Source organism: Euleptes europaea, chromosome 17, assembly GCF_029931775.1.
Source record: "Euleptes europaea isolate rEulEur1 chromosome 17, rEulEur1.hap1, whole genome shotgun sequence".
Lineage (NCBI taxonomy): Eukaryota > Metazoa > Chordata > Lepidosauria > Squamata > Sphaerodactylidae > Euleptes > Euleptes europaea.
The window spans coordinates 25748464-25763217 of NC_079328.1; the positions used below are offsets into that span (position 1 = coordinate 25748464).

At 45.1% G+C, this 14754-nt stretch overlaps 1 protein-coding gene across 2 annotated transcripts in view; it reads left to right on the top strand.

Annotated features, from left to right (window-relative positions):
• The window catches only part of ESRP2 (epithelial splicing regulatory protein 2), a 64027-nt gene that overhangs the window by 21428 nt on the left and 27845 nt on the right, over positions 1 to 14754 (top strand). For both annotated transcript variants that reach the window (XM_056862850.1, XM_056862851.1), the window contains exons 4-7: positions 8062 to 8175; positions 9306 to 9420; positions 10130 to 10228; positions 11235 to 11295. In XM_056862850.1, the coding sequence (XP_056718828.1) occupies positions 8062 to 8175; positions 9306 to 9420; positions 10130 to 10228; positions 11235 to 11295 (389 nt within the window). The remainder of the gene's footprint in view (positions 1 to 8061; positions 8176 to 9305; positions 9421 to 10129; positions 10229 to 11234; positions 11296 to 14754) is intronic.

Genomic DNA, 14754 nt, shown 5'->3' on the forward strand with positions numbered 1-14754 from the left:
TCCTATTTTAAATGCGTTGGAGCATCCCGCGTGTTTGCTGTACTCTCAGGGTTTGCAGCTTTGTGGTTCCGATGTTGCCCCTTGTAAGTTGGGGGTGTAGATGTTACAGGGGGACAAAGTTGGCCAACGCAGAGCAGGTTACTAACCGCCAGCGTTGGTTCGTGATGAGGAAGACCTAAAGGGTCGAAACAGGGCAATAACCGGACCCCAGGCTGTTAGTAACCTGCTCTGCGTTGGCCGACTTTGTCCCCCTGTAACATCTACACCCCCAATTTGCAAGAAGCAACATCGGAACCACAAAGCTGTAAACGCTGGGAGTACTGCAAACATGTGGGACGCTCCAATGCATTTAAAATAGGAACTGTACCCAAGCGTCCAGGATATGATTGCCGTTGGATATTATTTCAACTGATTTTGTAGCTTGTGCTAGAAATTGTTGTTTCACTACTACATGATATGATTGTTAATATCATGACAACCTTCCAGCTTACATAAATTATAAGCATTGGTTTCAATGTAACAATTGTTAACTTGATTGGGCTTAAAAACTGCTGGTTTTGTTCCACAACACTATTCAGCAGGCTAACTTTGGTTTACCAAACCTCCAGGTGGTGGCAGGAGATCTCCTGCTATTACAACTGATCTCCAGCCGATAGAGATCAGTCACCTGGAGGAAATGGCCGCTTTGGCAATTGGACTTTATGGCATTGAAGCACCTACCCTCTCCAAACCCCTGCCCTCCTCAGGCTCTGCCCCAAAAATCTGTTGCCGGCAGCAAAGAGGGACCTGGCAACTCTACTAATCCGCAATGGGATATGCTTTGCTTGTGGCTTAGGAAAGTTATGTATTGTAATGAGAGATGTTAAAGTTCACATTAGGCAAAGTGCCTTTTCTGTCCTTGCAGAGTAACAAGTACGAATCTTGGGGCTGTGAGCTGACTGCTGCATTGTGGCCCATGCCATTTTTTTGGCATCCAGCCTCAGCAACTCCTTCTCTTTTCTTTTTTCCTGCATGGGGCCAGAAGCAGGAAGAAATTGGCTTGAGCCTGACAGATTGCATGGGTTTCATGCACCCCCCCCCTTTTTGCATGAGGTCACAGTGATCCTGTTATCAGCCACGTGGAATAACAGTTAGCTGCCGAACAAAAGGTGAGGCCCCGCTGAAGGACAGGGGAACGCCGTTGAAACAGTTACCTGGCTTTTCTCTTGCCAGCAAATAATATGGTAGTCCCCCCCACCCCCAAAAAATACTCTCCTCTAGGTGTTTTGTAGACAGCAGGTTCTTCTCGGCAAGGCCACACCTGAGATGACAGCAAGGCCAGCTTAAGCAACAAACAAGCTGTTAGCGTCTCCAGGGTGTAAATAATCAAGCCATGGCTCAGTATAAGCAGACTGAGGAAGCATCACTGTGATTTGGTGCAAAGGCCAAATTGACATTTCTGCAGCCAAGCAATGGGAGTGGGGAAACCACCCCAAACAGCAGCAAAGTGTTTCTCTCTCTATATATATATGTATTCTGACTGCTTTAGGGAAAGTCTATGTTGCTAGTGTGAGTACATAGAGAATAAGGGTGCATCTGGCCTTTCTTTGTGCAATAGGGTTGCCAGGTCCCACTTTGCCACTGGCGGGAGGCTTTTGGGGCGGAGCCTGAGGAGGGCGAGGTTTAGGGAGGGGAGGGACTTCAATGCCATAGAGTCCAATTGCTAAAGCGGCCAGGGACCTGGCAACCCTACCCCAACCCCACCATGCCAGTCAGTTCTCCAGTGCTTCGCATGTGCCTGTAATGCAGAATCCCTTTCCCAGTGGTGAGATCCTAACTCTGGCCCCTACACTTCTTGTCCTGTGCCTTTGACATATATGTTTTCCTGTCATGTGGTACAGCTCAGTGGCTCTTATGATACCATGGGAGGGGGGGCTACAGATTCATCCTTCGACTGGAAAGGTTGCAGACCACTGCTCTGAGGAGGAATCCCAAAATGCATTAGGGGAATTTCACGTTTAATACTGCTCCTTTTGGCTTTCCCTGTCACTACTCTCTACTGGTTCTAAACTGCAGCTCGTGCAAACCCAGAGTCTGAGTTGAACCTAGGGTTGCCAACTTTGGAAACTTTGGAGGGAAGCTCTATGGCATCACATCCCCTCTGAGCTCCCTCTCCAAACTGTGACCTCCCCTGATGCTGTCCCCAAATCTCCAGGAATTTTCCAAGCTACAGTTGCCAACCCGAGCAAGCCACTAATAGCTCCCCCAGTGAGCTCCTATGGTGCCTTGCTTCATGTCCTAGGAGTGTGCTGTTTCTCAGCTTTGCAGCATCATGATTTAGTGAGACACGACCAGAAATCTAAGATCAGACCAACTCTCTCTTTCCGGTGGTGGCCAGCCAGAGACTTCCAGGCAGCCCCCAAGCAGAGCAGAAAACAGCAGTCTGTCCCCTATTGTTGCCACTCAACAATTTTCATTCAAAGGTACACTGTCTCTGAACATGGATCCTCCATTTATCCACCATGGCTAATGCTTTTTGATCTATCCTCCCTCCATTAATTTTGCCTAGTGTCCCTTTAAGGCCATACTGGCCATCACCACCTTCTTGTGGCAGTGAGTTCCATTGATCAATAGTGTGAAGAAGTATTTACTCAAAAGGAAGATGAGTCTGAATATGACGACCCCACTAAAAAAAAATTATACACCAAGATTTTTTTTTTAACTGGACATAACTGTAACTTGCATTTGAATCACAATGGGTACCCGTGTTAGTCTGTCAGCAGTAGCAAAGAGTAGGAGTCCAGTAGCACCTTAAAGACTTACAGATATCTGGCAGGGTGTGAGCTTTCGTGAGCCACAGCTCACTTCTTCAGATACAGCTAGAATGTGAGTCCATCTATCCTTAAGTAGAGAAGAATGAATTAGACACACAATGGCAATGTAAACGTAAAAAGCAAGTAAATGACATCAGCAGGCGTGAGACAGGAATCCCAGATCTCTATTAAGTCCCAGAGAATGCATAGTCTTGAGCTTCATTATTAGTTGTAATTCAGCAGTCTCTCTTTCTAATGTAAGTCAAACCCCTTCCTTTTTTTGATGGTATACCTTGGGTAGGGGGGAACGAGTCTTGCACTGGAGCGAATACTGCACATTCTTTAGTCTGTCCTGATGGCAATATTATGGACAGAGTATTGTAGGGTAAATATACACACAGGGTAAATACAGGCTTCAGTAACATGTAATTGCCAAGATGGGTGGTTGAGTGGGGGGGCGGCTGGTGGTATCAGGCAACATTCCTGGTGATAATCAGGATACAAGAATGTGTTTGGACTTAGGATCTTAGCTGCTTGCTTCTTAGTTTCCGCGGCAAGGGCATGACTCTGCTTTCTATTACTTATTTGTGACGAGCCAGTGGGGCAACAGTTTTGTTTAATTGTTGTGTCAAAGAGCTAAATGGGTCAGATCCCTCCCATTCCCCCTCATCTCTCTAATCTCAAGCGTGCTGCAAACTCCACCTAGACTCCATTCCACAGGAAAAGCCACAGGTGGATCGGAGCTTCTAGGCAGTGAGACAGGAATTATTTAGGGGCCATGGCTCAGTGTTAGGGCATCTGCTTGGCATGCAGAAGGTCCCAGGTTTGATCCCCGGTTAAAGGGACTAGGCAGGTAGGTGATGTGAAAGACCTCAGCCTGAGACCCTGGAGAGCCGCTGCCGGTCTGAGTAGACGGTGCTGACTTTGATGGATCGAGGGTCTGATTCAGTGTAAGGCAGCTTCGTGTGTTCATGTGTTCTTCCCCTTCCTGCTCTTGGTGGACACTTGTTACTCTTCCCCACAGACCCCACCCCAAGCCAGACTGGATCAGGGGTCTAATCTTATGGGGCCCCAAATAGAGAAAAAAATACAGGATCATAAATTGGACCCCCTGACCTAGTCTTCACCAAACTTGGGGGTTCGTGTAAGGAGAGTCACCAGAAGGCATGCTTCAAATTTGGTGCCTCTGTCTTGAAAAACAGTCGCTCCAGAGCCACACAAAGATTCTCCCCAGGGCAAAATGGACCTAAAAATTCAGGAAAAATCCCGAAAAATGTGGCTTTTTCAGATTTGCCTTTTTGGCTCCATTGAAATGGTGCCTCTATTTTTTGATTTGGCATATCCAAATTCACACCCCTAGTTGTGAGGATAAACCAGAGAAGGGGAAACCACGTAGGCTGCCCTGAGCTCCTTGGGGGAAGGGCATCATAAAAATCTAAGAGATCCTGCAGGAAGCTTCTCGATGATCTTGGCCTGGGCTAAGTGGAGCCTGGAGATCTCCCTGAATTACAACTGATTTCCAGACTACAAAGATCAGTTCCCCTGGGGAAAATGGCAGCTTCAGAGGGTGAACTCTATGGCATTATACCTTCCTGAGGTCCCTCCCCTCCCTAAACCCCACCATATCAAGCTTGATCAAACCTCCAGGAATCTCCCAACCCAGAGTTGGCAACCCTACTCCAAACTAGGGGCTGTTTCACTGTACAAGTTTGTTAAATATGGTCCAAATAAGTTCTGTTCCTCTTAAAGCGCCTTTCCTCTGAGCCCCTGCAACTTATTCCAGTGGGTGGGCAGGTTCCCCTTTTGGCGAGTCTGCCCTGTATTGGTTATTGTAGCTTGCAGAGATGAGTAATGGACCTGTAAGAAGTGAGAATGTTTTGCAGGAATTAGGCCACTTTTAAGGTTATGTCACTTGATTTTGTTTGCTTTTGTTGAAAGTTTTGCAAACATTCCTCTATTTTGCTTTTGTTTTTTTATTTATTTTATTTGCAAAATTTGTATCCCACCTTCCTGCTTTTACTTCTTTGGGGTTGATATGGTTTGGCATTGTGCAAATGGCAGCATAACCCTGACATGGTTTGCTCAGCAGTAACTCCCATTGAGCTCTTGTAATTGATTTAGGATTGCAGCTGCATTGCCAGCTTGTGTGCCCCCTTCTCAGGTGATCCTACCCCCCTCTTTTGCAGAAGAGCCATAGATTTCCCATTATATTACTGTGCCTGTCTAGCTTAGATGTTAACTAGAGATGCTTCACACACTGTGACAAACCGCTCACCTGACAAATGTACCACCTTGTTTAGCTGCTGTCTCCTACACATAAGTTGAGCACTGGGTTAAGGGCAAGGCAAACCAGTTTGCCTCTCCTCTAGTGGCTGCATGGTAGATTTGTACATAAGCATAGTTCCTTTGCGCTTTGTGGCCACTTATGTGCCTGTGTGATAGGCAAAATCATTCGCTCCCCTCCTCCCCAGGATCAGGTCATTAAAGTTGGCCAGTGAGGTCACTGTGCACATGGCAGAGATGTAAAGTGCTGTCAAGTCACAGTCAATTTATGGCAACCCCTATAGGGTTTTCAAGGCAAGAGGCATTCAGAGATAGTGTGCCAGTGCCTGCCTCTACATAGCAACCCTGGACTTCCTGGGTGGTCTCCCATCCAAATCCTAACCAGGGCTGACCCTGCTTAGCTTCAGAGATCAAGGCTGTATGTACATGGCATCCCTTTAATTTTATAGTTCAAAAAGGCTTTTTCTAAGTGACACAGTGAGTGTGTGTGTGTGTGTGGGTAAACTACAGCTCTCGTGAGGCGATGTGAGAATGCACATGTGCAACTTTCTTTGGATCGACAGTTCTACTGTTGGGACAGACACAAAATAAATAGGAAACTTGTCTCTCGCCTCCATGTAATTTCAGCAACACAGCATTTATGTTGGCAGGGAATAGGTGGGGAAGAGCAAAACACCAAAATGCATGTTTGCACAGACATGACATTTCTGTGCCAGGCATAAGAACATAAGAAAGGCCCTGCTGGATCAGACCAAGGCCCATCAAGTCCAGCAGTCTGTTCACACAGTGGCCAACCAGATGTCTCTAGGAAGCCACAAACAAGTTGACTGCAGCAGCACCATCCTGCCTGTGTTCCACAGCACCTAATATAATAGGCATGCTCCTCTAATACTAGAGAATAGGTATGCAGCATGAATAGTATCCATTCTAACTAATAGCCATGAATACCCCTTTCCTCCATGAATATGTCCACTCCCCTCTTAAAGCCCTCCAAGCTGGCAGCTATCACCACATCCTGGGGCAGGGAGTTCCACAATTTAACTATGCGTTGTGTGAAAAAATACTTCCTGTTATCTGTTTTGAATCTCTCACCCTCCAGCTTCAGCAGATGACCCCGCGTTATAGTTTTAAGGGAGAGGGAGAAAAACTTCTCCCGGTCCACTCTCTCCAAACCATGCATAATTTTATAGACCTCTATCATTTCTTTCTTTCCAAGCTAAACAGCCCTAAGCGTCTTAACAGCTCCCTATAGGACGGGTTTAAGCTGTTCAAATGTAGCCTGTTGAATATTCAGCCCCCATGATCACCATGTGCAATCAGTATGTGAGATGATCTGGTGCAAGTCTAGATGTAACAGCAAGCTGCACATCAGGGAGTAGTGGAGAGATGAGGGCGCATGAAGCTCAAGGCTCGTTCATAGAAAAGCCATAATTTGCCATTGTGTCTGAACTGAGCTGCTACCTGCTCATTTCAGTCTAAAATCTCTTCCTTTGCCCTTGGCTAACCCGAGGGTAACCCATGCTCACCCGAATGTCCAGCTGAGGTGCAGGGGTCCCACGTGTAATAAATTTATTTTAGTTGCTTGATTGGTTTCGTACAGAGGTGCGGAGGGACCAGAATGACAGGAGGTTTCTCTTACTGCCCGTGAGCAGCGAGGGGGAGATTAGATGCAGCCACAGCTGCTCTTAGCAAATTGTAGCTGGTACAAAATTGTCTGCTGTGCCGGACTCATGTCTGCTCAGGGTCTGGTTTTGTTCAGTCTAGTAGTAGAGGCACAAAGAGGGTTATATTTTGAAACATGGAGTGTGTTTGAGGAAGAGAGTGAAGGCAGGTGCTGGCTCTTGGCCAATATACAACTGACCAAACTAGATATACCACTTTGCTCCCAGGTAAATGGCCAGAATCTTGCTTGACCAGGTTCAAAATCTGTTCTTTGATCTCTTTCTCTCTCCCCCCCCCCCTCCGCCCTTCCTTGCCAAAATTCTTTCATGCAGGTTAAAAGTACCAGGAAGGTTTTGGCCCATCCATACTTAGTAGAATAGCGCTTTTTCAATATGCAGAGCCGTTTAGGGTCTTTTTTTTTCTTCCCCTGCACAGCCACCTAGGAGGAACCATACTGTGGTGGTTAAAGCAGATGTTCTGTTTGCAGAAATTCCCAAGTTCAATTCTTGGCATGTCTTGGACCAATTCTTTTTGTTAAATAGGGCAATACTTTCATTGGGATGAATTAAAATGCTACTAAGTAGTAAGCAAGCTATTGAATTTTCCAGAATTTTTCATCAGACTAGGAAGACCTTAGACCTTAGGCAGATCATGAGAGGGAGGGCATCTTGGCCATCTTCTGGGCGTGGAGTAGGGGTCACTGGGGGTGTGGGGGGAGTTAGTTGCAAAATTCCTGCATTGTGCAGGGGGTTGGACTAGATGACCCTGGTGGTACCTTCCAACTCTATGATTCTATAAAAATAAAGAAGAGCAGGGATGGATGAGATGTTGGGCCTGACAGGAAGTCCAGCTCTGTAGCATGTCTAGATTACTGCTAAACTCAGGTCTGAATTTGTACAAGAGGATCCCCTCTCACGCGGACCTCTCTGCCCTTCACAAACTGGGGGTGGGAATGTACAGCGTGGCCTATCACTCACACAAGATCCACACCTACTGAAGGCTACAATGGGACTTGCTTTTATTGATTTACTGTTTTAATCGGAAGCCACCTTGTGAGGTTTTAGCTGAGAGATCATGGCTGAAATGTCTGCTAGCCACTGAAGAAGGCTATAGTGTCAGAACATCTTCTGCATCGTGTATGGGTCTTTTTTCAGTGACGGTATTAATATGAAGCAAACATATTCCAGTTAACTCGTATAGTTATGTTCAAGAGACTATTGACATGGACACAGCTGTATAAGCACCTTTATACTTTCCTTTAGACTGTTGGTATTTTTCTTGTGCCCTTTTTAACATGAATACTCTCTTTTAATCTGCTTTCCAGTTCAGTCAGTTGGTATCCAGTGACCTGAAGGCACTAGGGAGAAACTCCTACACATTCTGCACAGATGGCCAGTTACTCATTCGGCAGGTCCTTCATCCAGAGGCCTCAAAAAAGGTATGCCTGCTTGGTGGACAAGGAGAGGATCCTGGGTGCTAGGCAGGAAAACATGGGTGCAGCTAGGAGGGAAGATCTAAATGGGCTACGAACATGTTGTTCAAGGGCCGGGTCAAGATTGGAGTCAGTGGGTGCATCACCCTACCATGAGCTCTGATTCATTCCACTAATGGAGAGCCAGCGTGATGTAGTGGTTAAGAGCGGTGGTTTGGAGCGGTGGAGAACTAGGTTTGATTCCCCACTCCTCCACATGAGTGGTGGACGCTAATCTGGTGAACCGAGTTGGTTTCCCCACTCCTACACATGAAGCCAGCTGGGTGACGTAGGGCTAATCACAGCTGTCTTAGAGCTCTCTCGGCCCCACCTACCTCACAGAGTGTCGGTTGTGGGGAGGGGAAGGGAAGGTGATTTTAAGAACTGGGGTTGATTCTCAGTTAAGTGGTAGAGAAAGTCGGCATATAAAAACCAACTCTTCATCTTCTTCTTCTTCGTCTTCTCTGTTTTTTGTTTTAACAACAGGTTCTTTTTTTTAGGTCTTTATGAAGCTATAGAAAAGGAAAAGTTCTGGGCTGATTAATTTTTTAAAAAATGGGTAGCGGCTGATGTCCGCTGAAAGCTTACCTCTTCGAAGTCTACCCACCTTCCCACCCAGTTCTGTGCCTCCAGCCCCCCACAAGGGTTTCTTAGGCTCAGAATCATTTTTCTTTAATTATTCCCACTCTTACTGTGCTTATATGGCTCTGAAAAAGAAAACCTGTTTGCTTGGGTTGCCAACCTCCAGGTGGGAGCTGGAGATCTGAAATTATAAAGGATCTCCAGACTACATTGCTTAAAAGATTTATTCCACTTCTCTTGGAGCAAATGGCTTCTTTGGAAGGTGGACTGTATGGTACCCCACCCTACCAGGCTCCACCCTCAAATCTCTGGGTATTACCAAACCTGGAGTTGGCAACCCTACTTGTTAGCTGTTATGCCTGTGAGTATCAGGGTTACTAGGTTGGGCCTGGGTTTTGATTAATATGTGCATAATGTGCTGGGTAAAATTTGCCTTCATCTTAGACTTATCCAAAAAGTTTGCGAGAGACCTGAAAATGCTAAATGTGTGTGTTCTCTGTGTTGTTCCTTCACAGAACCTCCTGTTGTCTGATTGCTTTTATTCCTTTTACGATCTACGCAAAGAATTTCACAACTGCTACCCTAACTCGGCCTCCTTGAAGGATCAAACTATCCAGTCCATGGCTGAATGTATCCTTGTTTATTGTTCCTCTGTGCCTGGATTGATTTGTTAGCCTGAAGGGCAGGCATGGCTAATTTGAAAGCTTGCAGGTTAGATTTTTAATAGTTTCTATTAAGTCCCTGGAACCCACATCAGTTTTTAATCCAAGTGTTGGGTGTAATATTTCACTCGTATGGAAAAACACATGAAAGAAATAGTCTACCCTAGGATGCAACATCTCTCTTTGAACTTTTCACGTCGTGGCTCAGCTTTAAAGAATATAGCGTGCCGTGACTCTGTTGCCTTTGCTTCTTTGTGGGTAAAGTGCCGTCAAGTCGTTTCCGACTCATGGCGACCCTATGAATGCATGTCCTATCATTAACAGCCTGTGGCGATAGCTGCTGCCAAAAAATCATTTTTAAAAATATGTACAGCCATTCAGAAGCCTTGCTGAGGAAACAACCCCTATGGCACTCACTGTCCACTTTCTAAAAACACATGGCAGGCTCCAGACAAGGTGTCACAATGGGACTCCTGGTTTAGGGCCTCCACATACCTTAATCTGGCACTGGTTGTAGCAGGATCTTCCTTCCATACTTGTGAAAAAACTCTTCACTTAGGAAAAAAAACCCTCAGCCAATTGATTATTAAATAGCTTGAGATGCGCACATCACAGCAGCTGAGTGCCCCTGTCGCTTGTGAAATCCTTCATATTGTTTTCTTGAACATGACATCCAGATATTGGCTTTGCGATAGACGAAACGGAGGAGGATTTTGGGGTATGGCAAGTGAAAGCCATGGTGGCCATAATTTTCAACATGCTTTCAGATACGTGTGGTAAGTGCTAGAGATGTGAAGTCCTGCTGGAAAAAAACTAGGGGGAAAACGGGGAGGAAACTGGGGAGGGGTTGGTTTTTCCCAACTAAGAATCTCCTATTGAGCTTTCCCCCCCTTTCAGAGTCAGTGAAACGGTATCTAAAACAAGGTTTCTTCAGTCAACAAGTAGCACAGCAAATTGTAGGGTTTTTTCAATGTTTCCAAAAAATTGGGAAATATTGGGAAATTTTGGGAAACACTGAAAACATTCCTTTGAAATATATTTTCTTCTTTTGGAATGAGGGAACTATGCAAATATAGCATAGGGTGCAGCAGTTTGCAGCTCTCTCTTGCTTTAGTGTTTGATATCTTTACAGTTTTGCTTGTAAAAAGCTAAGGCATTTATACTCTTAAAAAGGTAAAGGTCCCCTGTACAAGCACCGGGTCATTCCTGACCCATGGGGTGACATCACATCCCGACGCTTACTAGGCAGACTTTGTTTAGGGGGTGGTTTGCCAGTGCCTTCCCCAGTCATCTTCCCTTTACCCCCAGCAAGCTTTTACTCATTTTACCGACCTCGGAAGGATGAAAGGCTGAGTCAACCTTGAGCTGGCTACCTGAAACCAACTTCCCATTGGGATCGAACTCAGGTCCTAAGCAGAGCTTGGACTGCAGTACTGCAGCTTACCACTCAGTGCCACGGAGCTCCTGAAATCCATAAATATGCCGATTAATACAATTTTATATGCTAAGTTGTACATAATGCTTTTTATATTGTTGAAGCAGCAATATGGGTTTGATAGGGAAGTAAGTAAGGTGCATATTTAACAACCCCCCCCCCCCCCCGAATGGCTTCAACATTACTGGAAACTTTTTCTCTATTTTAAGTGCAAATACCTCTTTGGGAGACTGGCACTTTTCGTTAAGAGCACATTTCCTTGTGTCAGCCAATAAATGACATTTTCCTCCATCCTCACCCCTACTCTGGCCTCATGTTCACGATTCCATTTTACCTTTTCATCCCAGTTGCAGAGCACACGTTTACTGACCCAGAGACTGTGAAATACAAGTATGAAACAGGACCCTGGTAAGTCGTTTTCTCATAGTGCAGCTATAGGACATGACAGGGTGGCTGAGGCCTCCCTTTCCTTCCCCTATTACAAAAGGACCATCATTCAGCCAGGTGCTTTGGGTGCGGAAGGTGCTCCTTTATGCTTTAAACACTGCTTCTACCCTGCCCTTACCCAGCTTTACAAGTGCTCTGGGGGCAGCCCCATACTTAAAGACTTATGCCTGCTGCCATTGCATGTACTGGGTGGGTGTTTGAACAGAGTGTATGAACACCTAGCGTAAGAAGTGACTAGAGGACCTGGTGGAAGAGGCAAAGCCAAAGGGAGCTTTGATCCTTCCCAAATGGGCATCTTTGCACACATCCAAAGTTATGTGGACAAAAGTGCATCATGCTGCAGGTTAGTGAAACTGACATGCAGGTTGTATTAATTAAAATAAGCAACTCCCTGTGTATATGGGTTGTTGTATATGATATTAATCCACTGAGGAGCAGAATGTATTAAATGATCTGGTTGAATCAGATGAAGGGTATGTTCAATCCTGAATATAGCAATCAGTTTCTTACAGGAAGCAAACTTAATCTTTCATTCCTACCAAGGGGAAATCATTAACATTTCCTCTCTTAGTTCATCATCAGCATTATTTTTGAGCTGAACACAACACCAACCCCTGATCTTGTCTGTTAATATTGTGTAGTCCCTTATTCTGATTGCCCACAAATAGTTTCCAAAATTATGTACCCAAATGCAATACATAATCAGAAAACTTAGTCATATTTTTAGTCAAAATCTTGGGGGGGGGGTCCTCTGTTTCTTAATGCTCGTAAAATATGTTGCCTCTTTGTCCCTATTTGTACATAAATACCAGTCAATTCTTAAAAAAAGAAAAAAAGAAAACCTCAACAAGGTAAATAATGACTCTCCAGATACCAGAACACCAGTTACTTCCTGTTTAATACCCACAGTTCTAATTCTGGTATATTGCAAGGTCTTGTACTACCACAGTCTACCAGATATAACTATAAAGCCCCACAATACCCGCGCAGTAAGATTACTATTACCTACTCATGTGGATGTTCCTAAATATAAAGCATACCTTGGGCAGAGTTTGGGTTATATTTAATTGTCCACACAGGTTACATCTCATAATGGAATCCTGATTAATTTTGTTGGGGAAAAGATTGTTCTCTGCCTATGTCCCTAGACAGCCGCTGTCAGTCAGAGGACATAGATGGCTCTAAGCTAGTGGACCAATGGCTTGACTTGGTACACAACTTACAATGAATGCATGTATAATCTGTGTACAGTGCACTTGATTTTTTCATTATATACGCATTGAGTAATTCTCATATTACTTTCAATGCATGTACAGGGAAATGTGCGATTTAAACCTCATATTGATCCAGTTGCTGGTCCCCGATTTCATTTGTCAAGTGAACTCACATTGGCTCTTCGTAGGTTCGCTAAGTACTGATCATGCTCCTTTGATATCTTATCAATGTTGTCGTGCTACATGCCAGGTTAAACACAGCCAGTGTTACGCAAATGTGTTGGAAGTTCTTCCCATTTCTCTTAGCGTATCCCGTATTCTTTTCATTCCAGTCCAGAGGGATGGGGAAATGCGGCAGTTTTATTTGCAAACTGCAGCTGGAAGTAATGTAAGCACTGCAAGACTCACTGCCTAAGGCTGTGTTGTGGAAGGTTTGGGGCTTGCTTGGTTAAAGGGGTGGGCAGCAGGAGATGGAGAGACAGCTCCGTGGTGGGATGGCTCGGTGCATCGTGGTGCCCTTTCTGAGTTTCTCGCAAGTCCCCTCGTTTGGCTTTGGGGGTTGCTGCTTCTCACCTGAGCAGAAGTTACCGACGGGCGTTCACACACTCGCTGTTTCTCACTCTTCTTATTGGCATTTTTCTGGCCGTGTGTGGTTCATTGGGCTGGACTGACATGGGTGTGCGTGTGGTTGTAGTTGATGTGGTTATAGAGGTCATCAGCCTCTAGGTTGACGACCTTTAGGTGTTTCAGAGGGAACCGTGGATTTCCAGCCCCGCCCTTTCCCAGGCCCTACTGCCCTGGTTTGTGTGGGATGGTTTGTGGTTTTGTGCGTGTGCTTTATTCTACTGAGAAATGTCAGGAGAAGCAGTGATGTGGGACATTTTTGGATTGGAAGATTTTCCTTTGCAGATGGATTGCGGTAAATTCCTAAAACACCCACTTTTCCAGAAATTGTTTGGGAGTTGAAAACATTTCCAATACACGAAATCTTTTTAGGGGTTCACCTGATTTTGTGGGTTTGGTCAACAACAAAAACCCACATAGTATATGACGGGAATTCCATTAATGAAGTTACTGATTAATTTTTTTTTAATCTACAGAAAAATGTAGTAGGGAAAAAATGGGAAAATATTCCCTTTTGGGAAGCTGATATGCCCCCACATCACTAAGTACTATTACAAAATGCCAAAACAGATTCTTTCATAGAATTCTTTTCCTGGGAGAAAATCATTGTCTTCTATGCTGGTGACAGTTTCTTCAAAAGGCATCGTTTCCCAGTCATCCAGAATGAATTTAATAGTATCTATCTATTTTGTAGCCGTTCATCATCATAAGCAAGGATTTGCACAGCACAGAAGATGGTTACTATTGGCATATATAAGTCGCCTTTGAACCAGTTCATGCATACATGTTCACACATGACTAACATGTATGAGGTGATCACCACAGAACTGTCATATGACATGTATTGTTTCATTTGATTTGCCATCCTTCCTCTAAAGAGCTGTTAATGGCATACAGGGCTGGGCTTCCATTTTTATCCCCACAACAACCCTGAGGTAGGTCTACGGTCACCAAGTGAGCTTCATGCCTGAGGTGGGATTTAGATCTCTCCATGATCCAGAAATGTGGTGTTGGAGGAGAGTGTTACAGATACCGTGGACTGCCGTTATAGATCAAATCAGGCCTGAACCGACGCTAGAAGCTAAAATTTAGCTTCTCAGTTTAGAGGCTATCGTATTTTGGTCACATTATGAGAAGACAAGAGTCACTAGAAAAGACAGTCATGCTAGGAAACGTTGAGGGCAGCATGGAAAGAGGAAGACCCAACAAGAGATGGATGGACTCAATAAAGGAAGCCACAGTCCTCAATTTGCAAGATCTGAGCAAGGCTGTCAAAGATAGGACATTTTGGAGGACTTTGATTCATAGGGTTGCCACGAGTCGGAAGCGACTTGATGGCACTTAACACACACACGCACACATGCACACACACAGTCCGGATCTGAAGCTTCATCCCTTACCCCCACACTGACTCTCTGATGACCTGATTATCTGAGACCCAGTGGGGTTAAAGTGGCTAGAGTGTTGAACTAGGATCTGTCAAGTCCAGGTTCAAATCTCCACTCTGCCAGGGGAAGCTTGCTGGGTAACCTTGGACCAGTCAGGCTCCCTCAGCCTAAACTACCTCACTGAGTGGTTATTA